Here is a 26080-nt window from a genome sequence, read left to right as displayed (position 1 = left end):
TACATTAGACAAAATTACCACCTAAACCAAATTGTAAATGTGATCCCCTCCCAAGAGTTTAATCATCTTAGGTTTCTAAAATTCAATATCAATTCTAAGCTTATAAGTTACTCTCATGACATCTTGACAAGTCAAAGTTCACATTAATCCAATTTTAAATAAGCTTAAAACACATTTCTATTTATTTATCTTAGTGTATAAATTTCAACTCATTTAATTAAATTTAAATTTAGTTTATATTGACTGATTTATTACCCCCTTTTAAACTTCTTAATTAATATATCTTAATATATTTTTATATTATCAAATATTTATAACATGAAATCGGTAATATATGATTTAATTTCCGTTGGGTAAAATAGATGGTTTATTAATTAGCAATTTACTTTGTCCCAGTATTTTATATTAAAATAAATGCTTTTTTATTTTAAATAATTTTTTGACCTTATAGTTGATGAACATGTACAATACTTTTATTTAACTCAATCTAAGTCATAACAATTGCATAAGCTCTCGGATGTCTGTTCTTTAGTATCAAACTGAAGAAAGAAATTACATCAGATTTAATTTCTGAAATTTAATTTAACACCACGCAATTCTGTCAAACTGGAAAAACAATTGGAAGAGGGTTCTTCCACTTAAAATCTTCCGTATGGTATGATTCTCTTTCTGTGAATTATATAAGGAAAGATAAACATCACAAATGAATTAATAAAAAAAGAAAACTGATAGCATAGGATGCTACTTGGCCAAAATAATATCTGGCACTTATAAAATCGTGATATACAAAAATGGTGCAGAAGAATCTTCCTCAAAAAAATGGTACAATATCCTTCTTAATAAGAAGCAAAGAATAATATGAAGAGGCCTATTAGAAGAGATACAAACATAGAGTGCCTGGTAAGAGAAACACTGCCAGATTTGGTCGGTGAAGTGGGGGACAGTGGTTCCGTAGATGGCTCAGAGGCAGGACTAACTTTCAGTGATGGCAATGGAGGTTCCATCACTTCTCCAAGAGCCGGAGCTGGTGCTTGAGCTGGAGCTGGAGCAAGAGTTAGAAGAGATCCAGGATCAACAATTTGCATGGCATAGTCAATTGTTGTCCGACTTTGACGACAAGCATTTTCTGCAATCAACACATACACATGGTATCATGTACAAATAGATCATGTATATATCTGCTAAGTTGCTTAGATAAGTTGCAATTTAGTTTAGATATTAATGTCCAGCAGTGGTGAAAATGGTCTATAGGACCGAAGAAAAACCGTAGTCAAAAAGTACAGTAACTGGAGGGCTGCATTTTTCAATTAGAAAGCATGTGCCGATTATGTTCAGCTCAATTGAAGTGCCTATTATTGTGATTTGAAGCTGAACTATTTATAATTAACAAAGATATTAACAAATCTAAAAGCTGCAACTTCTGAAAAATTTAAGCTGACCCAAGCAGCTAATGAGAGGTTTTTCCTTAACTAACAACAGTTCAACAGTCCAAGATTTTTTTAACATTTTATTATTTACTATAATTAGGAATAAATGACTTAATTGGTGGAATGGTACATTCTCCTGTTTGCAAACAACAGGTTACAGGATAAGCCTTCATTTTCTGTCATTCTAAAAATTCTAACCAAGCAAAGCCCTCCCTCCGTTACCCATACATGGATACCGCTCTCCCTCCTTTGAGAGAGTGTCTAAAGCCTCCCTCCCAAAGATTCTATAATGTATCTGGAGGATGTAAATATGACCATTTCTACTCCATCCTATTCTATAAAAAAGGATTAAACTTGAAAACGGTTAAATGAACTTAAAACTTGTTGGATAGCAGTTAGCACCATACTTGCATTCTGGAATAATTAGGAATCAAGAAATCAGTGACACAAATTTTGCATAATAAATATAAGATGATCAGAACAGATTAATATAACACATACCATTCTTGTTTTCTAAAATAATTAGGAATCAGGAAATCAGTGACATAAATTCTACACCATAAATATAAGATTATCAGAACAGATTAATATACCATTTCACAATCCAAAAAACCGGGTGTTCCTAATTCATATCAGTAAGAGAAATACAACATATGTTTTAGCACCTGGGATAGTGTTACCATTAGAAACAAAATTGAAGAAAAAAAGTACATCAAGCAAAATGACTTACTCAAATATGCTGATGCAGTTGCTGGGAAGTCAGTGATAAGCCCATCTACTTTGGCAACTTCCACAAAGGAGCTGATTTCCATTGTTGGATCTTCAAAATAATCGAAGGCTAAAGCAGGGAATTCATTTCTCAGAAAATGCACAAAAACTGATAGGTTTTGACTGTGCATTCGTCTGACAACATCCGTGGCATTTGACAGAAAGAAACTACTAGCAGAGGGAAATATGACACCCCTGAATATTGTCACAGAGTCAGCAAGTGTTTTGATCTCCTTGATGGATGAATCAGAGATAATGACATTGCTTTCATCAACTTTATAAATAAGCTTAAATTTTGTTTTTTGCTTGAATTGAAGGAGCACTGCACTGTCATCAGACTGTATCATAATCCTATCAGTTTTATTATCATAGCCAGAAATCTTTAACGCAGACAGAGTGGCATTTGTGATGTCAAGGTTACTACTTGATATTATAGCTCGTGCATTCTGCAAAAGGCACAGGAAGCATTCCAGTCATGACATTGTATAGCTAAAAATATTAAATACTTGTACAGTACAAACATGACCTTTTGGTCTACGCCTGAAACATGTTAAGTACACTTCAATGCTAAATTCTAACTTCTGTCAACAAATAGTTTCAATAGTGTCTTTGATCACATCTATTATCTTGAATGACAATACCTCTATGTTGATAAGGACACTAATGTTGGCTTCCTTCGCAAATTGGAGAAAAGCAGTCAAGTTCATGTAACTCCCCATGCTAGCCTCTGCAGGATTTCTTACAAGCTGATAATTCTCCTCAAATGGGCTGTAAATGTTTTCTGCATTGCAAAATGAGTTAATATTACAATATTACATCAGTTGCCCCTAAAACTCAAACAAATTGAAAAATATTTATGCAAGAAATCATATACATAAACTTCTGTGGTTTAGATATTCCTTACACATTCTGGGTTATACAACTAGCATACTTATGATTATTGTGTTGTTAATATTAAAGTAGAAAGGAAAGTTGAGCCTCTCAACAATTTCAGAAATTCAGATTATCATCCCATTTGGATTGATTCACTCAGCATGGATAGAGGTAAGATTTACTTTGCAAGCCTTGAATATCGCCCCATGTGATATCAAATGTAAAGATGCCTTTATCGCTCTGGATGTCTGGTATGCTTTTGAGAAGAGATGGATAATATGCTGAATTTGATAAAACAGCTGTCCCAACCATAAGGTCTGGTGACTCCCTGCAGAAAGGAACGCCATCTTTTGTTATTTGGACAGAGCAGTCAATGTAGTCAGCTCCATCTCTTATGGCAGCCTGATAGGCAATATCAGTTGAACCTACATAATCGCCACTTGCTCCATTGTGGGAAATGATTAATGGGTTTCCTGCTGCCACATGTTGAGCATAAATAGAGTTATTGGCTACTATAAAGAGTCTTCAAGTTCTCTAAAACTTGCAGAAGAAAGTTGGAAGTCTAGAATAATAGATGGAATTAATAAAAATAAATTATGCTAGATAAGAGGTTAATTTTGTACCTGTTCTTGAGGGTCTACTGACATTATTGTGAGCATAGCAAGCTGCATTGGCATCAATTCAGATAAATCTACTTGAGTTCATGGCTCCAATATAAGCATAAGTTAACCAAGTAAATACATCCAAACACATACACTTATCTGTCACAGGGCTGGGGCCTTAAAGACAGCAGAAAAAGCTTTCAGGCATGGATTGGATAAAGCATAAAAGTAGAAAGACACTATACCTATCGCCTCTGATGCCGTTACAGGGAAGTCGGTTAGAATGCCATCAACAGCGAAATTCTTGTTGTCCACAAACTGTAGATACTCTTTTACTGGATCATAGCTATAATTGTGGCTCAGGCCATATTCATCACTACCAAAGTCAGCTGCAAAAATTTCCAGCCCAGAAGTGTGTGCATCTTTAACAAGACTTGTAGGAGCTTGTAAATATCCATCTGTACCAAGTGGCCAAATAAAGCTCTTTGGAACGAGGATTCCAGCAGCGAATGTCTTCACAAATGTTAAATTTGTTAAGATGGAACCATAGGTTTGATTTATTGAAGGGTCAGTATCTTCTTTATCCAGGAATCTGAGTATCAACTTCGTTTTGCTTCTTCTAAAATTTGCTGCTACGGCTCTCAAAAACCCAACCTCAGTTGAAGATACGTAATCCAATATCATATTTCTTGATAAACTCCGCACATATGATGGCATGCTCAGATTGTGCTCATCATAAAATTTTGAATACTGCCATGAATATGAACAAATAAGAATCCAAAACACACTGATAAGGACTTCAGTGCTCACATATTAATACAAATAATCACTTTTATCTGTCAAAGCTGGTTATCCATTTTGGAATATTACCATATACTAAGGAAATGAAAATGTGTGGTTTGCGGTTCACCATGCCTTGTAATTTTCAACCAAGTGTATGTGAGTGAAAGTGTCACAGAACAATGATATTCATGAGAAAGAGTCTTCCAAGAAGCAATGGCTTGAGTATTACCATTAAAAATATTTAGACATAATGAAAAACCAACGCAAAAATAATAATATCTGAATATAGAACATGTGCGATATAAATTTATTAACATCTACTAGACTGAAGCCCACAGGATTCACCTGTACATTCAACCAAATTGAAGAAACATTAATTGCAGCCATGGCATCTGGTGGAAGCAGTAGAAAAGATCCATCGAAGACGGTAGGACGTGATGAGATTGCCTGGATTGCTGAAAAGAAAGGCAAGAACCATCCTTTAACAACCCAAACAGGAATGAAACCATGCATTTTCAAAATAAAACTAGCCTATTAGGCAAGAACAGAATTTAGCTTTCCACAATAGTAATGTTGTCTTTTTAAGACTACTTACACATAATTATTTAGCCTTACTGTTTCTAAATATACTTTTCTCAGTTGTAGGTGAAGCTTGTTTCTGGCTTTACCTCATGTTCATAACAGGAGAATTGAAGTGTAACGAAAAATGGATTGATATATCAAGTAATTTTACGACAGACTATAGATCCCCTACAGAAGTGTAGAGTACTGAGATATTTATTCTCTAGGAACGCCAGAAATATTAAGAAAAAATATAAAGAACCAGGCCTTTCCATGAATATTAGTACAAATTCAATCTGTTCAAAATGAGAAATGAGATGGTCCGACATCTGGCAATAAGCAAACTTCTGTTTGCAAACATAGAAAGAAGTGTATAATATGCAACCATAGTAGAATGATCCCTTACTCATCTTTTTTAACTCACCTGTAATATTGTTTAGGAGCACATCTGCTGTGTGGTCAATAGCAAAATATCCAGTGATTTTTTGGCCATTGACAAGATATGTACTACTCTGATTTGGGAAAAAGGAACTTATAGTTGTTGTATTTTCCAAATTTATATCTGTTCGGCATATGCCTTGTGCATCTTTTGTTAATTGCAAATCACAGAACATTACAGCATTGGATAAGCTGGTACTAATTGCAATTTGATATGCAGGAAGAGTTTGGTCAGGAAAAAGTCCAGATAGTCCACCATGAGCTATGACCAGTGGTGCTTTGCCTGCACAAAGAGAAATGAAAAACTCAATAATTTAAGACTAGTGCTTTCCAACATCAATGCAAATTTCAGAGAAAAAGCAATAGAATTTTCGTTGTTATAAGAACACTCATCACTAGTTTTAGACTTGACTTTTATTGGAAAATGAAAAATGCTAGAAGGTAGAACAAATTGTTCAATGAAAATAAAATTGCACCAAAAGGCCTAGGTTCATACCAGCTTCATTTAAAAAATCGGTGGGAATGCGTTATCAAATGAAAAAATAGCATATGCTCTGGTATTGCAGATGGAAGTACAACATTAGTCTGAATAATAAATCAGCCAACAAATCAAGACGCTTTTGGAAATCTAACAATTGTACTTGCTCTCACAAATTGGAGTTAATTTGAAGACTATGGATAAATGTGTTGTTACACATGGATATATTCCAGCAGGGTAGGTAATACCCTTGCCACCAGAAACCCTAATTGTTATTCTTTCTAACAGTTAAGAGCTAAAATCTGAAAATGATGTCCTCTAATGTGCACAGAACCATGAAAGATTTGAAGCATTCTATGAATTACAGAATTAGTGATTCCAAACTCAGAATCAAGTTATGTATAAAAACATCTATATAAGCACCCAGAGTTGGCACCAAAGTTCTCCCAGTTCAGGAAAATGAGGAAACGTGCCTAGAATTATCTATCCATGCAAACATCTATGTACATATGCATAGTCGACACCAAAATGATCTGAGTGTAGGAAAAGCATAAATGTGTCTTGCATAATCTCTGACACATCTTCAGGGTACAACAGAAGTTACTCTTCTGTTAAGGTGGTATTTTAGTTTCAGATATCTCAAAATGAATAAGTTTTTCGGCTTCAGGTAGAATAAATAATCAAGAATGAGAAGGAAAACGTGAAGAGAATATTGAAGATCAACATAGAGAATGAGCAAAGTTGAGAATTAAGGTTATTGGATGGAATCGGATCCCAAAATAATCTGAGGAGATCAAAGAAAATGAAAGAGTAAACAAGGTCTCAACTGCTCACAAAGTATAGACAAAAATTGATTGATAAGCCTCAATTAAACAACTCCAAGACAGCTACGACAAGTTAGAGCTTCCTGTCCTGATAAGCCCGGAAACATGTTTGTATCAAGAGTAATATCAATATTAGCAAAAAAAAACAGGAAAAAATTATTCTAGAATGATATTCATAGATATATGTATGATAAAGCTCCCTCGGTGGTTGTTTTTAAAAATCGTGTGACAGCAGCGGTGTGTCCTGATTTTGTCTGTTTTAAGAAAATTTCTGTAATTTGCTACATACTTCTATTCGAATATGAAAAGCAAATTTGGTATTACATAACGGTGCAATTAGAGAGGATTCCAATTCCACAGCAATTTCAGGTGTACAACCATGTTTGTGCAAACTGTTGATGCTACATACAATCCCTATTGTATGAGATGCAATAAATCAAAATATCACCTCTTCAATCCCCATTGATTATTCTTTGCAGGCAACGTCAAGGGATTCTACACAGGTGCACACGGCTGGGAATTCAACAACCGGGGTTTCGACAGTTTCAATTTTGCAGTAATATCGGTGTCTCTTATTCTCTGTTTCCATGTACTTTACGATGACAAAACGTGAAAATCCTTGCTAGTTGACGTTCAATCTAGTCAAACTTCTGTATACCTTCATCACTTTTAGAATCCACTGGTTGCAGATGGATTTTTTCAATGTTAATTCACCAAATGATTTGATACTGTTTGAATTAAAATGTCCATATCCATGGCCACTTCTTTTCTCTGTTCATGGATTTCACAAGTTTCTCAAAAAGTTTTAATGTCTACTAGCGAGCTTTACTAGAAAGTAGAAACTGTGTCAGAAAGGATTGGCATCGTAATCTGGTGTAAGTTTAGTCATGATAGCATCCAACACACAGAAAAGAAATTAGTTGAATAGGAGCCAAAACCTAATAATTGTTGATTGAATAAACCCTGAGCTCAGAACCAAAAATTTGTGAAAATGAGTCCACAACAAAAGACCAAAGTTGAGCCTTTCAGTAAGGATTTCACTTTTTAAGGACTTTGTACGATACCAGCTGGAGTAAAAAATGTGGGTGCATATAAGACTATGATTGTGGATCTGAACCACACAAAACAGACCAAACTAGAGCCTTCCGCGAGGAATTCACTTTTTAATTTAGTTGTTACCTTTTTCAGAAGGTGATCATGCAACTCTAATAATGGTTTTGCTAGGAAGAAAAGGTGTAACATGAGATAGCACCTTCCGGAGGGTTAAGTAGTAAAAATCACATTGATGGCATCTCTAGTGGAAAACCTGGGGCTTCCAGTAAAGTAGGAATCAGTAAGGATTCTAATGAAAGCTCATTTTTTTGTTTCCCTTGGGATCTCTGTGAACCACTAATAATGGGGATGAGGGGATCTCTTTATAGACACCCTAAATCTTCCTATGCTAGCCTTAAAAACAAACATATATTCAGACTCTTTACGAAGTTCCAAGACAAATTTGCAAGTTACATGCCTAAAGACATCACATTGAAAGTGGCATGTGAATTAAGGGGCATTCTTGATAATATTCTTGAACTCAGACTTAGAGCAAGCCTTCAAACATTATTTATGATGATAAGAAATAATTCAAAAGGAATAGTAGTGGTCTTATGCCTGTCTAGTCAAAAAAGTTTTGGATTTATTTCAAAGCCTAAAGGTTTTGAATGTGGGATATCGTTCCCTCAATGGATTTCATTGTTGTTACTTCATACCAATTGTTTCACCTATTTTATTCGCTTTACCTGCATCTACTGCTATCAATTGTATATCCTCCTATTTGCGTCACCATAGACTGCTGAAATGTGATCGGCTGGTAGGTGATGGAATGCTCATTGCCAAGGGGTGTGGCTCCTCTGATTGTTCTCACTCAGGATTGCTATCTTAGTGACCACTATATTTGGGAAATTTCTGGTCAAATTAGCTCTCTTTAGCATTTTCTAGTTAAGATTAAGGATATATATCATCTAAGTGCTTTTGAGTAATGGGTGTCCTGGGAAGTCACTTGCTTCCCTGCCTTTCTGTTCCAATTGGTATAGTGCCCTCTTCTGTATATGTTAGCATCTGGAGGAATTGTGATCTTTCCTTTTATCTGTAAACTGTTCTTGTTTTTGTTTCTTGTTAGCATTCCTCTTTCCTATTGAAGGCTAAAATCTCTCTAAGATTTCCAGGAATTGTAAGAAGGAATGTTACCTCCTATATATATGCACGTGTGTTAATATATGAGTTTGTAATATGTATTGGCTTGAGTGCTGGTTGATCTTGCTTGATGCCCATCACTTGATACTGAGTTGTTCCTATATACTCCCCCTTAAATGGTGAAAGGTTATGCCTCTTCCTACGGTGGTGACTGTTGTAGAAGAGGTGCCTCCTTGTTGTTAACTGTTGTCCTTTCATAACTAATCCTTGGTCTGAGATGTTTTTGTTCCACTTCATTAAACTGCTTCCCTCTAATCACCATTCTTAATTCTAATTAATCGCTTATCATAACTTATTAGGTGGGATCACTGTCAATAAGGGAGGGGAAAACTAATTGATTACTAGTCTATAATAATTCCTATTTCACAGAGACGTGGACAGTTGCTACCACTATGATTAACGATTGAGAGGAAATTTTGAAGTCTTACTTGTTGTAAGACAATTTCCCAATTGTTAATAAGATCTTGTTCGATGTTAGGTCAACTGTAATTGTGGGGCATGACACTCTATCATTCCTCTTACAACAAACATGGCAAAGGAAAAAATTGGATGGAGACCTCTGGCTTAGAGAAGGACTTTGAAGAGTATTGTGGGAAATAGAACTCTTTTGTCTCTGTCTTTTTTCCCTCCAACCCTATGGGCAATGACAGCCAATCTTCTGTCTTAATGAATGCCTTGGTCATTTCCCAATTTAACCAGAGATAGATCTTCAGGTCTTTGCATGCAAATCAGTGAAATAGAAGCAATTGCATTCGTAAGCAGTTAAAACTGGTAGGACTTGCTTTCTATTTGAGAACATGTTAATCCACTCAATGCCATTCTGAATCCTACAATCACTACGAGGATGAGATTCGATACTCTTTAAGAGTTGAAATTAACCAGGATAATTTTTGTTCTCAAGACTTTAATTGACAACCTGAAGGAATTGGTTTTACTGTTTTACAACATCAAAATGAAATTACATTTGTTAAAGTTACCTGCAAGGAGATGCATTTCAGTATCAACTGCTGCCCTTACAGATTTAGAGGAATTTAAATTGGACATGGTGAATTTGTTGAGCAATTACACAATTGCATATATGACATGCAGTTACGGTCACATGCTGTTTACACCTTCCCAAATCTTTATATTAGATGATCACCAATCCATGCACTAAATAAGTTCATCATGAGGACCTGTGGTTGTTATAGGATGTTGGGGAAAAGTAAATGGTGGAGATAAACATGAAGCGGGAAGGGGATTTTACTTTTGGACTTCACCCAATGGGTTCTATTACTAATAATTTCCTATTTTTAATTCTTTGATGCAGTTTTTTTTGAGAGGGGCAAGCCCCGAATTCCCCTTGTTCAAATATGATGTAACCTTTCTCTTTAAGGTGGTGTCCTCGGCTCTCCCATTAGTCCCTTTATTTAGATTTTGTTAAATTCTTTTTTGGTAATGGCCTGTAGAGGTGGCTGTTGTGGGTTTAATTTGGGAGACACAGTCTTTGTTTGCGAAGATTTTTTTTTTAAATAGGTGTTTTGGGGGCCTTTTTTAGAGGCAAGTGATGTAAAGACCTACAGACAATGGAAAACAGAAGTATTGAAGCTAGCATGATTGTTCTTTTGGATTATTCAAAAGTTCTTCTACAGTGTGCACTCATTATCTCTATTTGTTTTTGACAATAAATAAACCTTACCATACATAGTTTTGGCATAGCCTGTGTATGATTCTTCCGCAATTTTTTTTTGCATTTCTGGTACTATTTTTAATCTTGAGCATGAAGTACTATTTTTAATCGAGCATGAGAGCAGGAACAGTGCATTCCGTTGGAGTTTTTTGGAAGCCTTTGACATGTTCTATTTGCAATGAAACCCGTAAGGCCATAGGCTATCGTCCAGACACCAAAAGGATAATGGTGGCAAAAGAAGAAATGGAACCTTTCATAAATAAGGTTTAAGTAGAGATAGGAGAGGATGCAATGTTATGAAGAACCTTGATATCTGGGGAAAAGGAGGCCCTTGAAGTTTATTGGAGAAAGAACATCTTCTAAACAAAATGCAAGGGTAAGGACAAAGGTGTGCAAGGTGATTTTAGATGGTGGATATACTGAAAATCTAGCAAATATAGAAATAGTTAGCAAATTGCAGCTTGTTTGTGTTCCAAAATCGATTGGACAAATCTTAGATTTTGTGGTTGAAGAAGGAACATAGTGTACTTTTGGACAAATCTTATCTTGTTGCTTTCAAGATTGATCCTTTTGTGGATGAAGTGTTATGTTATGTGGTACCAATGGATGTGTCATTTGCTATTGGAAAGACTTAAACAATACAATTGGAAATCCATCATGGTTGACCTTGGGAGAACACTTATGAGGTACAACATGAAGGAGACATCTCTTAAAACTGAGAAAAGAGGAAGGAGGATTTGAAGTGGCAGCTTTGTCTCTTCTAGAAGAAGCTATATTCAAGTTTGAAGAGAATTTGTTTCTGTAAGTTAGCCAAGAAGCAAGTTGGAGGCAAGTTAGGAAGCAAAAAAGATAAATGATTTGAAGGATGAAGTACAACCAAAAAATAGATGTGAAGCTGCAGCGAGGTTCAACTAACAAGATTACAGATGTGCACCTCCAGGGACTGGTGTTGAAATTTCAGTCAACTGTGATCTCCACTCTCATTGGATTATAAGGGATAGTGAGTTGCAGGAGCCCAGGCGAAGATCTTCCAAGAATGTGATCAAGAGTTTAGTCAAAGGTGACTGCCTAACTCAGTCCAAGAGAAATGATACAAAGTATGATTGGGACAAGGGGAAGGATTTCAGCTTTATTGGTGATAGCGGCAATGATTATTCTATTGGCTCTAAAATAAGAGACTGGGTAGTTTTAATTGCACAACTTAATGGTGGAATCAGCACTGGACTCCTGACCTGAGGAAAAATAGCGTGTGGAAGTGTTAATGGTGACTCAAATTGTGCCACAGTATCCCAAAAGAATACTTTCAAAGACAAGACTACTCAAATGTTTGAACCTTTGTATTATTAGCAATGTACGTTGGTTCTTCAGAACTAGGTGGTTCAGACAGTTTTTAAACGTGGGGAGGATGATGAAACCATCCCCTTTATGGTGGGGTCCTCTGCTCTCCCGGCAATTCCTTTATTTAGATTTTGCTGAATTTTGTTTTAGTAATGACCCATAGCAGTGGCTGCTGTGGGTTTATTTTGGGGCGCTTAGTTTCTATTTCAGGATTTTTTTAAATAGATGTTTCAGGGGGGCTTCTTACAGGCAGAGTTTTTTTAACTTGGTGGAGATCAAGCAATCTATGGACAAAGGAAAATGGGCATATTGGAGATATTATCGTGGTTCTGTGTGATTGTTCTTTTGGACAGTTTAATAGTTTGTCTGTAGTATGTGTTTGTTATACATATAAATAAAAGAAACCCTGCCCTATATACTTCTGGTATAACCTGAGAATGATTCTTCTGCATTGGTTTTCTGCACTCTTGGTCCTGTTTCCAGTCTTAAGCATGAACTACAAAAAACAAGGCATTCGTTTAATTAACAGGGGCAGAGTATTGTTATAAGCTTAACTTGTAGGAGCAGAGGCTGATCTGCATTGAATTATGAATTATATGTATGTTTTTTATATAGAAGATTCCTCGACTCAAATAGCTTGTTAGACAATTTGTTGATGATAATTCTGCTGGCTACTATAAGTTAAATTTTGATATGGTTATAACTTATAAATATGAGGGCCAAAACTGTCCTGTTTCAGGCTACTTGGTTTCCTTTGAACCCAGATTCATGCTTCTTCCGGTTGGGAATTAGGAGGCCTCTAAGATAATGATTCTTTTTACTAGTTTTCTTATGAATAAATAGATCTTTCTTTTCACCTTTTTTCAAAACAAAAAAACAAAGGCAAAATGAAGGTGAAATCCTAATCAACTATCTTATTTTCAATGAAGAACGAATCTCAAAATTCCAAAAGGACTAAAGAAAACCCTTGTGCAGTATTAGAAAGAACCGTGAAAATCTCTCATAGAGCCCTCTAGTGATAAGAAAGTGCAGTTGAACTAAACATTTTATCTTCGATTACTCAAATTGATCTTCTACTAATCTTGTTGGATAAATCTCTAACATGGAGGGAATTTGAGATTACCTCAAATTGACAACAAAATGTGCATTAAAGACACTAGTTCTATAGGGTCATTTAACCCACTGAAACTGTAGACTAACAAAAATAAATTGGAGTCTGGTATGGGGTTGAAAGTTTTTAAAATGGTATCATTGATCTTATACACCGTATAGGCTAGGAACACACTCAAACCAAACCACTGCTGTTGGGAGGCTGTAAGTGTAAACAGCTCAAGAATGAATTGAATTTAACTCATTCATGCGGTACCGAGTTCCTCATAATCAGCAGGGGAAAATCGGTATCAACCATAGCTAAAAGTCAATATGGATAATGAATCCCCTTGGACATAAGGAATAATTCAGCATAAGCTAGTCGGTTGGGTGGAACACGGACACCAGCAGAAGTCTTAAGCCTAAAAGGAAAGATAATAATTGTAGCATGTACTAAATTTGATACGAGTCAGTGCTAATTAACAAATGCAGTAGGCTGCAATGCTAAACTGTCAAGGGTCAAATATATGGCAGTTTTTGAAATGAGTTTGATTTAAAATAACAAATGTGAATAGAAAAAACAAAGAGAATAACCCGATAACAGCAGGCTGTTATGCTAAATTGTCAGAGGGATAAATATGATAGCAGTTCTTGAAGTGGGTGCAATTAAAAATACTGAATTATTTCAGAAAAACACCCTGAATCGTCATATACAGCCAGCAGCTATGCTGAAATGTCCAAGTGATAAATCTTATAGTAGTTATTCATGTAGGCACCATTGAAAATACTGATTTTTTTTCTAAAAGGAAAGCAGGATTTTATGCTTAACCGCCAAAGGGGCAAATATAATGGCAGTTCTTGATGTGAGTTTGAAAAAATACTGAATTACTTCCAAATAAAAAGGGAATAAACATCCAATTGCATCAGACTGTCATGCAAAATTGTCAAGAGGCACAAGTATACAGCAGTTCTGGATGTAGGTGTGACTGAAGATACTGACGTATTTAAAAATAAATAAAAAACGGAAAAGAAAATACCGAATCATTAAATTACAGCAGTTTGGTTGGGTGGAAAAACGAACGAACAAACATAATGACATTTATTGATATGGGTGTGATCCGAAATACGAATTTATTTACAACCCATAAAAACCCATATCAATTAAGTGTCAAATGCCGTAATGATCAACTCTCGCGACAGGCATAATGACAGTTATTAATTTGGAGGTGAACGAAAATAGTGAACTATTTTTAGGAAAACGCCGAAGAATCCCAAGCTGTAATGCAATATAATGGCAATTCGTAAACTGGGTGTGGGCAAAATACTGAATTAAACTCAGAGAGACAAACATATCAGCAGTTCTTCAAGTGGATGTGACTGAAATTCAAAACACTGAAAAAGCAATGAATCTCACTGTTGATCAATTCAAGGAAGAAAAAAAGCAGAGCACCAACTAACCGCTAAGAGTTTGCCAAGAACTGTTCCCCTGAGCATAAGTCCCCTGCATTGACCAAAGGCAAAGAACTACAGATACATGAACAAAAACAAATTGCAGAAGCCGACCCTTTACCGCCATCTTCCCTGATGGCATACACTGCAAAACAGCACAGAATGGCAAGATGTACCTATAACTTTATATATCTGTGTATATAGACTCTGGATAAATGTACAGTAGGAAGAATCCCAAGTATCAGAGAATGAGGGGTTCCGATATATAGAGCCTCGAGCATTCCTAGCCTTTAAGGTCAACTGGTGCGGGAAGATCGAGGAGTATCCACGTCGACAGAATTAGGGACGTTCTTGTGAAGACCCTCCATGCCTGATCAAGGGTCACGTCAGCAAACAATGGCGGGTCCCGTTGAGACGCGTGGCCAGCCTGGCCGGCCGTCTTTACCGGCCTGCAGTGAAGCCTCATCTCTTTTAATATACCCAAATGCAAGAGAAATTCATTGGGCCTGTCCTGTGTCTGAAATCACCTGTGCTTTGCATGTACCATGTGGAGGAGATACGTAGGAGTGGGTCCCGCTCTTCTGGACTTTTCCAGTTGTTAAGCATCTGGATTTTTCGTTTTTAATGAACCCAACCGGAATTTTCAAGCACCTGGAATTTGAAATGTTGTGCCCAGATCATATTTTACATCGTTTAGGACAATGTCAACGCGCATAGAGCGATGATTTCTCATAGGCATTGTGCGTCCCGCGTTTTGAACCGTATATCGTTTTCATCACCATTTTTTTCTTGAATTCTTCCATCACTGGTCTCCAAAAGTGGGACGTAGCGACCTTTGTTTTCTCATGTTCACATTTTTATTATATGATTTAGGGGCAATTTGAATGGTGACGAAAGCTACAGCCACCTAGCAGGTGATCTCACGCTCCAGCCAGCATATATTCCATAAAATAAACACTGCAAATCTGGGTTGATTGAAACAAGAAGCATGAGTTGAAACTTTCCTTTCACTTAGTTCTTCAGGGTGGATTCATACTGTCTTCCTTAAACAGCTGGCATGCTATGTGCAAAAATATTAAAAAATGTCATTGTCAGATTCGAACTGCCGACCACCATTTTACCGGCCACCATGATTTGGTTTCGGAACACAGATTTGTATTAACGAGGTAATAACGTATTTTTATCTCTAAACATTTAGAGATCGAGAAGATGGCTTTATCAAAATTATTTTAAAAAGCATTGGAAAGCACAACTTACCCGCTAATTAAGATCTTGGGATTCATATGCTCACACGCAATCGATTTTGTGATTACAGGGAATATATACTGGCTCAAGCTTGGCACAGAAAATGACAGGGGACGCGGAATTTAAGCGCTACAACTTGTGTTTATTTTCCTTTTTCCTACTATTACCGATGATTAGGAATAAGAGAACATGATGTAGTTTTTATTGGTTGAATTGGTACGTTGTTTGACTTATATAAGAAAAATGTGACCCAATATTCATTGTGATTCAATAGAAATTCCGAGAGATTATTTCCCCAACATTCCTTTGTGTTGCATTTAGACTCATCTGTCCTCTTTGCTTGGATTAAAAATAAAAATCATTAATTTGTTAAAAAAATTTATTACAAATAATATAATCTAAATAGTTGTCTTCATATGTGCAGTGTTTCATCAAGGTTCAAATCCTTGCTGAGTCACTGGGTTCGCAGGCCTTTTGCCTTTGTTGGGTTGTTGAGCTCACAGGTTCGAACAAGTGAATTGTGGGGATGAGGTCTCTCGTTTATGGCCTCACCGGTTCATAGGTTTGAGTCAAAAGTGTTTGTGTGCGGATGAGGTCCCCCATTTGTGGCCTCATCGGTTCATAGCTCTGGGTTAAAAGTGTTTCACATGGAGTCAGAGGGTGTGTTGTGCGTCATGCTAGTAGCTTTATCGATCATGTTAAAAAGTTTACCAATCACATATATATATAAAGGCACTTCTTGGTGATTTAACACTATGTCACGAGAAGAAAATACAAAACATAAACATAGAGGGAGACTCCTTAAATGTAGTCAGTCATTTCAAAATCAACCGCAAGTTGGAAATCTAACATGTGGTTGGAAGGTATCCATGCAATACTAGAAGAGATTGGTAACTACACTATTAAGCATATTTACCATGAAGCAAATAAGGAGGTAGATTATCTATCAAATCATGCCATTGACCAAGAATCCTCGTCAGTCAAGAAAATGACATTTCAATATGGGTCAGACTACAATTGTTTGATGGTGGTTGGAGAGATTAGTGTGACTTTGCAGATAACATGTGATGTGGATTGGATTGTTTTTAGTGAAGCAATGGTGATCTTTGCAATAAGAACATTCCAGATTTGGGTTGATCTCAATGAGACTAAGATAATGCTAAAGTGTGTCATGTTTCTATCATTGAATTTGGATTAAGATGGTGAGGCTATATTATGGCCCCTTTGAAACGTTACCCAACATCTATCCTCTTTGTGTGTGTTTTTTCTTGCGGATATGGCAAGCTCTTTTGCTAGTTCAAAAGAGAAGCAATATCTCATAACTATCATAGACTATGAGTGCAATTCAAACAAGGGACCATAAAAGAACAATTGAGAGAGGCATTTTCCTAATCTTAAAAAGTGGAAGAAGATGTCATCAGAAATATTGTTGGGAAAAGAATCTGTCAAGGGCTAATATCCACAATGCAAATATTTTGGGATGCTTTGTGTATAACATACTTCGCACCACGAGGGATATGAAGCAAACAATAAAGTTCATCAAAAGACTGGTTTCTCTTGGCCTCTTTGAAGCTCAAGACAATTCTCATTGGGGATACTATCTATGTCAAGGCTTGGAATGAAAATCAACAACTAAAAGAAATTGTTGTTATCATGCAAGAAGATTTGAGGATAATAGAATGGACACATATGCATACCTTGTTCACTCCAATAAGGAAGCCCTCACTCTTGCTTAGATCAAGAACGACCCCAGGAAGTCCTTGAAGCTATTCGCATTATGATGCATACTCTTTGTAACTAAGAATTGTAACACTTTTTCTAAATAATGAAAGTGAGTTGTACCCCCTATGGGAGCAATTTGCCCCCCACTAAAAATAAAAGTTCTTAAATACTTGATGATTTTGGAATCAAATCAAATTAAAGAGTAATGGGGATCATGGAAGAAAAAACAACATTCATAAAACTAAAGAAAATATATTTCCTATTTATCTCAAAAATCATTTTTGAAAAAATTAGTTACAAACTGATTACAAAGATTGTTCACAAGCATAACTAGAGTTGATGTGTTTTCTCTCAGTGTATATCAACCACAAGTGTTATATGTGTGCATGCAATTGTTGTTGCATCACTACTTCTTCTTTATTATTATTATTTTGCTTACACTTTGCAATTTCCTGTTGTTTTCCTTACTCGAGTCTTTTATAATAATTGTTCTCTTCTCTTTTTCCTTTAACTTTTCTCATCCAAAATAGAGCCTCCAAAATTTATTATTGTTTGGTGTAATCAAGGCTATAAGTTCCAAGAAATCTTTATTGAAATTGATTACAAATATTGTTTACAATAGAACTAGAGTTGATGTTGCTACCATAGTTTCCTATCATTTTCCTTCCTCAACTCCTCCCTAGTAATTGTTCTATTCTCTTTGACCTTTTGATTTTCTTACCCCCTTTCAATTTCACCTACCAACAATAAATTTTCCCTTGAATTGAACTGTTGTTCAAATTTCCAAATTTGGTTGTAAAAATAGAGCCTCCAAAATTAACTGTTGTTTGTTGGTTGAGGGAGAAATGAAGGTTACAAGATCCAATAAATCTTTATCAATTATAAGGTATATGTCAGGAATTTAATATCCTAATTTAGGATTAAAATTTTCAACACTCCCCCTTAATCATGAGTATGTTTCACATTCATTCTATATTTCTAGATGTAAAACTATCCATTCTAGATCTCAACATTATGTAGCTTGACTATGCATTTTTGAGCCTCTATACACTTTGGGGCTCAACATTCTAGATCAAGTCTAGAATCTATGCACTCCAAATCTTGGCATTCCAAAACTTGATTGTGCTTTTGGAGCTCAATATTTTGGAGCTTAACAATATGTGTCTTTTGAAACTAACTATGAGGGCTCTAGAGATGTTGTGTTCATAATGCCCAAACTTTTTCTTAGGCATTCAAAACTGTCTTTTGTGAGTGGCTTGGTAAAAATGTCTATGAGCTATTGCTTAGACTTGTAATGTTGAACTTTAATTTCTTCATGTTCTACTAGTTCCCTTCGGAAGTGATAGTTGATTGTTATGTGCTTGCTTCATCCATGAAAGATTAAATTCTTCGTCGAAGTTATTGATGATACATTATCACAAAATATGGTTGTCTTAGATCTTAGATTCTTGGAAGTCAAATAGCTTGACATGTTGTCTCATTTGTTGTTATATACTCAATTTTAGTTGTGGAAAGAGAAAGAATGGGTTGCTTCTTGGATGTGCATGAAATGGCCTCTAAACCAAAGGAACACATATCTCAAATCTTTATTCCTATTATCTATAGTTTCTTCCCAATCACTATCATTATATCTAACCAACCCAAATTCATTTGATGTAGTATACAAAATGCCATATCCCTCAGTGCCATTAACATACCTTAGTATTCTTTTACTTTTTTCCAATCTATAATTTTTGGTGTCTTCATAAATCTAGAAATCAAAATTACTTCATGCATTATATCAAGCCTAGATGTAGTCACATTATACTTCCAACCATATTTTGTACAATGTTGAGTCCACATTGTTGTTGCAATCTTCCCTACTTAATTTCAAACTTGTGGTTATTAGTGTTGGTGTAGGTTTGGTGTACTACATTCTAAATCTCTTCAAAATATCTACTACTTACTTTTCTTGAGAAATAAGATGTCATGTTTCATTTGATTTACCTCTATGCTAAGGAAATATTTTAGTAGACCTTAGTCTCTCATTCCAAACTCTCTTTTCATGGCTTCTTTAACATCAACAACGAGGAAATCATCACTCCCTATAAAAATTAAATCAATTACATACAAGACAATAATTAAAAATTTACCATAATTTTCCCCAACGTGGAGAGTGGTCTCACCATGATTTTTACTAAGGTCTTTGGGAAGGAACTTAAAATGAGTCTTGCATCAATTAGTACACGATGCAAGTAGGGGAATTGAAAAATAAAATGAAACGAGGTTGCAAAAAGAGAAGAGTGTTTGTGGCATAGGATGATTGCCAAAGGAAACAAAGAAATGGAAAGAAGAAGGGGAACAACTTGGGATTATGGTGTGGAAGTGGAGGAGTTAGAAGTGAAAATGAAAGAGCAAAGGCTTGCATAAGGAATAAGCATTTTTTTTAAAATTTAAAAATAAAAGTAGAGAAATGGGAATGAATGAATAGGGAGAGAAGAGAAGTAATGACAAGTGTAAGGAGAAGAATAGGGGAAATGATCCAATACTTGAACATGTTCCAATGGCTATGATAGCATTTGTTGATTTAATGCCCAATATTTTTGACAACATTGCACTAATAGTTATGACTTTAAAGTTGTTATTGTGATGATGACTACTCATAATTGAATGACATGTATCCTTAAGCACTAAAAATCAACAAATCATGTGATGCCACATCAACGCACAAGTATCAGTCTCACTTTTGTACAAGTATTGGTCTCACTTTTTTTTTCATTTTTTTGACTATTTTGGATACCTTGGCAAAAAACATGCTAATGCTAATATTTGATGATGTGGCCTTAAAACCTTAGTTATAAGTAAGGGACATGCCAAGTAAGTAGCTATAAAAATTGGGAGTGATTTGAAATTTCTACGTAAGATTTTGAGAAGCGTGAAATTAAGATAGTCGATTAATAGATTCTATCCCTTAATATGAGCAACAAAAAAAATAAAAAATTTGAAACGCAAGCACATAAAATAGTTTATGCATGTGCAGATAGGAGAGACTCGGAGGAGGAGCGTGGAAGATGAGAATGAGAAAATGCGGAGGGGAATAAAAATTTCAAATAGCCAAAAATGAGGCGATAAAAGCGCATGAGAAGAAGGAGAAATTAAGAGATACGACAAATTGCAATAAAAGAAAGAGAATGGGAGAGGTCAACGGAAAAGACAAAGCCTATGAAAGACAAGGTGAGGAGGAGCGAAAAATAGAGAAGAGGGTGTGTGCAGTGTGTGCAACAAAGAAAACAGAAGAGTTATGTGCAGTTCGAATAGAATAAGTTAATGAATGCATTGACATCTTTAGCAGAGAGAAGTTTAGAATTGCAGATTAAAAGATTTTAAGGACAACAGAGCTAAAAGGACAGAAGAAAAGGAAGAGAAATGGAGCGCATAATATAAAGAGTTTGTTTAAAATAAATTTGCAGATTAATAAAGCTTTATAGAGGGCACAAAGAAGAGCGGAGTAAGAGGATGCACACATAGTTAAGAAGGAATTTTGTTTTAAAATTTGTAGAAGTGAATGTGCAGGAATAAGAGAAGAAAAGATAATTTGTATAATAGGGAACAACTTAATTCATATATATTAAGTTTATATTTCTAGATTTAAAAGTGTTAAATATTCAAGTTGATTGACATTTTCTAGGTTTAAGATGTTGCTTAATGTATGTTGTCACATTAAGAATATACTTCTACGTATAAAAGTGTTAAACACTCAGAGTTGACTAACATTCTCTAGGCTTAATATGTTGCTTAGTGTGTGTGGTTTAAGGATGACCGTATAATGGGCGCAAAAATCAGCAAAGAAATATGCAATCATGAAGTGTAAGCACAGGGAGGAGAGAATACGTTAGGAAAGGGGTATGATGGTCCATAGGAATTTGGACACAAGCTTTTATTGAAAAATGAATTGAAAAGAACCCACAATCTTGAAAGTAATTGTGTTTTAGATTTTTACTTTAATATCTTCAAGATAGCTAGTCAAGGTCATCTTAATAATGAAGTTTTACAATCCAAAGGGAGGAGCTTTGTCAAATTTTTGTGTGATTTTTTTTAATTTAAAAGATACCTTGAATTAAACAAAAACCTTACTACCTAGGATTTTTAATCCATTTCTTTAATTAAGACTCAAAAAAACTAATTCACAAATCAACTCAACAAGCTAGGAACTTTGGCAATTGAGATAAGAGAAAAATAACTTAATTCAAGTAATAATAGAGACAATGGAGACAACAGACTTCTACTCATGTTTAAAAAAAATATAATTGGTCCATGATAATAGATTCTTCAATAGATCACAAGCTTGATTGTTTTGGTGTGTAAGTTCTTTGCAGTTTTCTAGCTTAGAAACTATGTGATTTTTAAGCCATGAAAATAAGATGTACATAAAAGCAATTTCATTTTGAACGATTCACTATGTTAAAGAAGACACTTTTTTTTCTTTCAATTTATTGGAAAAATGCATATATTAATGAAAAATAAATAATACAATAGATCATTCTTTCAATATAAGAATCTTGAAAGTAGAAAACAAAATTAAGTATAGTTACAACGAGGCATTACTAGGCGGAGCAAATCAACAAAACACATTTGAGATCTAGGCAATACATGTGCATAATGTGAATTACAAAGAGATCATTTTTTCCAAGAGTATCAAGAACAAACTACTCCGCATAATGTTTGTAGATGAGAGAGGAAATTCATTGTGGTCTTTGACAATAGCTACCAACTACGACTGAATTTGACTTAATTGATTCCTAAGCTCAATATTGAAGTTGAGTTACTCTTTCAAGACTTTAGCAAGAAAAGGCTAGGGCAAAATGATGGCTCATAAACCATGCATAATAACTTGCATAGGTAGAAAAACTTTAGAGACCAAATATATAATAAAATACATTACTGAAATGATTATTTAAGCATATAAAAAGACACTTCATTAATTTAGTATGGGAAAAAAAATTCTAAAAATTGGCATGGGATTAAATAGTTTGAAGCAAGATAAAAAAATAATTGTCAATTGTTTTTTCCTTTGAAATTAATTGCAGACTCTCACCTGGGTTGATTTTTATGAGGGGAGTCAAGTCATCACCATTAAAAAACATTAATTTAGGGTTGTGATTGGTTCAGGTTCTTGCATAAAAGAGCAATGTCTTAGAGCAACTTAGAATGTGTGGGGTCCATCTAACACTTTTCATAAAATTCCCGGAGGACATGATTAAAAGCCACACCACCATGCAAGGTGGTGAAAGAAGTCCCTTTGGAATTCAATGGAAATGCTAACCCTCAACGTAATAATCAAAGCTATCACATCATGGTTAGAGATTTTTATGACTACACAACTTTGCATGGGAATATGAAATGGGATGGTAGCCAATAAGGAATTCCTACGTGCGGCCTTAAAAAATGCGAGGAAACACTTTAAGAGAATTCATTCAATTTTGTTCCTTCTTAGTCATAATTGGGGTGCACCTTTTGCTATCACTTTATGCAATGAAATACAAAGGCCGCACTACTTGTTCAGATAAAGTGACGGCTAAGCCCTCGACCCAATGAATTATTAAAAAGGAGTTTCACACAACTATGTAGCCTATATAAACGAAGTATTAGACATATTGCATGGGTGAGGATCAAAATGTCATGAAATAAAAAAACTTAACCAAATGGTACAAGGGGGCAGATAAAATGAATTAATAGCAACAAATCACCATTGGAGTAGGGCAATTCAATTTTGTACAAGATTTTGAGATTGGGTGTTTTAAAAAGGGACAAAGGCAACACAAAAAAAAATTTAAAATTTAAAATTTTTAGTGTGTCAATGATTGTGCTATGAAAAAGTACATACAGAAGAAAACAAATCATTTGGTAATAATAAAGAAATCTTACATTTTAAATAAATAATTTAACTTTAAGCATAACAATAGTTAATGTTGCATAAAGTAAAAATAAAGATTAAAAATATTTGTAAATATTTATATTATGAATATGTTTGAAAGAATTAATGCTTCAAATGTTATTTATGAATATGAAACATAAAAATTCACCATTCATACTTCTTAAATAAAAAAACACATCATTATAGAGATTATCAATTATGTAAGGGCTTATCTAAAGATCTTAGAGGCTTTGATCTAACCCTCTTCAATTTGTTTTTTCAAATGGAAGTTCTCAAAGCTTAAATCATTATATTTTCTAAAAAATATGTTATTTCAACAAAAATCATAATGTACCAAAAAGTGTAACCCAATATTGTGGAATCAACCCCACCCTAAATTCAACAATTTGTAGATAATCTTTCTAAAGAAGAAGAAGAAAGTGCACTCATTGGTTGAGAGTCAATTGATGATGTTGTCCTTACTAATGTTTGAGAAAATCTAGATGATAAAGATCCCCCCTCCCTTTGGAATCACCTTAATGACTTAAACTTTGTTTGAGCTTGTCCCATAATTTGAGTCTTTTTGTTGGACCTCATCTAATTAGATTTTGTGAGTTTGACACTCTACCACCCCCCTCTTCTTTGAATTTGGTATTTTACTTTATTTAATAAATTTAAATAGCAAATATTCATTAAAAATGTCACACATACATAATACATGTTTGCATCAAGTATAATTTAGCATAATCTACTCTATTGGATGGAAAATTAACAAAAATTTCATGTCTCAAAGGAAATATCATAATTCTAAGATGTAATCAATTTTAAATGACCCGTTGCCAATTATTAAATGACAATGGTAGTGTTACTAAATTGTCAAGGGCCTTCTATAATGATAGTCGTTCATGCAAGATGATTGATAACAATGAAATCATTTTAAAATAAACAAGAACCAACCCAAGCTATTATGCTATACTGACACAAAGATAAATATAATGACAATTCTTGAAGTCAATGTGATCAAAACACGAAATTAAACTCTAGGGACAAATATAGTAGTTCTTGAAGTGGATGTGGTTAACATTCAAAACATTGTTCAAAACCATTAAATCTCTTTGTTGATCAATTCAATAAGAAAAATCAAAGCACATACAAAAATGTAAGAGTTTGCCAAAAGTGTTCCATTAAACATAAGAATTATTTCATTCATTGAAAATGGTTTTTTATTATTTTAATAATTATTTTATTTATCTTATTTTATTATTTAAAAATTATAATATATTTTTAATTTTTTTTTACATGTATAAATTACATTTTTCTATGTAAATTGCTATGATGATAGATATTGAAATTGGTGTAGATGTCTCTAGACATAAAGAATCCTATATATCACAATGATAATACTTGAAACATATAGAATCTCTAATCATTCAGTAAAGGATAAGCTCCATATAAAATGAATTTATGTCCATCAAATATATGTGCACAAGTCTCAGGTATATCATACTGACTTTAGGGGAAAAAAAAAAAAAAAATTAAAACAGGTGAATCTGTAACATAATTGATGCCAATAAACTATGTATGAATTAGATTTACGGCTTATTTGTATTTAGAGGATGTTGACCTCTATGATCAAGGGTGTCCACGTCAGCAGAAAAAAAGTAATGTTCTTATAAACTAATAATCATCAGCACCCTCCATTATATGGTGAATGAGTCACGTCAACATGTAACGGTGGATTCCAACGAAACACATGGCCAGCGCGGCCGGCTGTCTTTACCACCCAGCAATGACGTGTCAGTGGACTATGAAATAGACACGTCAGCACGCAACACTGAGCCAGCCTGGCCAGCTGTCTTTACTGGCCCGCGATGTGTCACCTCTTCGAGATGCCTGTGTTTGAAATAGTCTTTGCTTGCCAAATGCAATGTGGGCTGACATAATTATAAGTGGTCCCAACTTGACTTTTACCCTTAAAACTAGCGGTTGCGCGCTTTATTTGCGTGCAACGGGAAGTCGATAGGTGGTCAAGCATGCAAGAACAAGGGCATGGGGCAGCGATTTGGTAACACACAACAAAAAGCTTCTGAACTTGATGAAAACAAAATATAGAATAACAATTAGCATTAACAAAACATTTTAAAAAAATGAACATAGATATCAATTGTCAATTGCAATTATTGTATATTTATTGACAAAATAACATTGATAAAAAAATGTCAAACAGTAAAAAGCATCATCCACAATTAGATGGTTTCTGAATAGGTAAGCACTATAGTTGTACAATTGAGAGTTAGATTTGTTAGTCTTTAAAATTCATATGCCGTTGAAAATGGATGAACAGTGTGATCTACAAAGAGATTTGTTAAATTGACATAATATTTGGAAAGAGTAATTAGTCGTCAAGATCTAGTAGCATATGGTTGAACATTTAAGCAAAACATATCTAGAGAGTTATATTTTGGCATATATATAAGAAATCATAAATAAATATCATATTTCTAAATTGTATGCATATTAATCAATAGTGAGCACTCATAAACAAGATTTGGTCAACAAAAATGATGAATTGTGCTTCAATAGCAATGGCTTTTAATGAGATCTTCAAACTACAGTTCCAACATCAGTGGGATTTTGTACGTACATATTTCATAAACATTGAGATTTAGTGACTTACTGTCACCAATAT

The 26080-nt window shown here is 34.6% G+C and overlaps 1 protein-coding gene across 2 annotated transcripts; it reads right to left on the bottom strand.

The window, feature by feature from the left end:
* Positions 1–540: 540 nt before the first annotated feature.
* Positions 541–15435, bottom strand: LOC131042589 (glycerophosphodiester phosphodiesterase GDPDL6). 2 transcript variants are annotated; one of them, XM_057975901.2, is made up of 9 exons: positions 14541–15435; positions 5439–5735; positions 4799–4908; positions 3916–4420; positions 3692–3733; positions 3251–3544; positions 2837–2976; positions 2158–2641; positions 541–1126 (listed from the first exon to the last, which is right to left on the bottom strand). In XM_057975901.2, exons 1-9 carry the CDS (start codon positions 14671–14673, stop codon positions 837–839), a joined length of 2295 nt encoding a protein of 764 aa, XP_057831884.2. In that variant the 5' UTR covers positions 14674–15435; the 3' UTR covers positions 541–836. The 2 variants fall into 2 exon arrangements, with proteins under 2 accessions (XP_057831884.2, XP_057831885.2); XM_057975902.2 differs by having other exon boundaries at positions 3251–3541.
* Between the last annotated feature and the right edge of the window lie 10645 nt (positions 15436–26080).

This window comes from Cryptomeria japonica, chromosome 2 (assembly GCF_030272615.1).
Source record: "Cryptomeria japonica chromosome 2, Sugi_1.0, whole genome shotgun sequence".
Taxonomy (NCBI): domain Eukaryota; kingdom Viridiplantae; phylum Streptophyta; class Pinopsida; order Cupressales; family Cupressaceae; genus Cryptomeria; species Cryptomeria japonica.
This window is presented reverse-complemented; position numbering and strand designations above follow the sequence as displayed.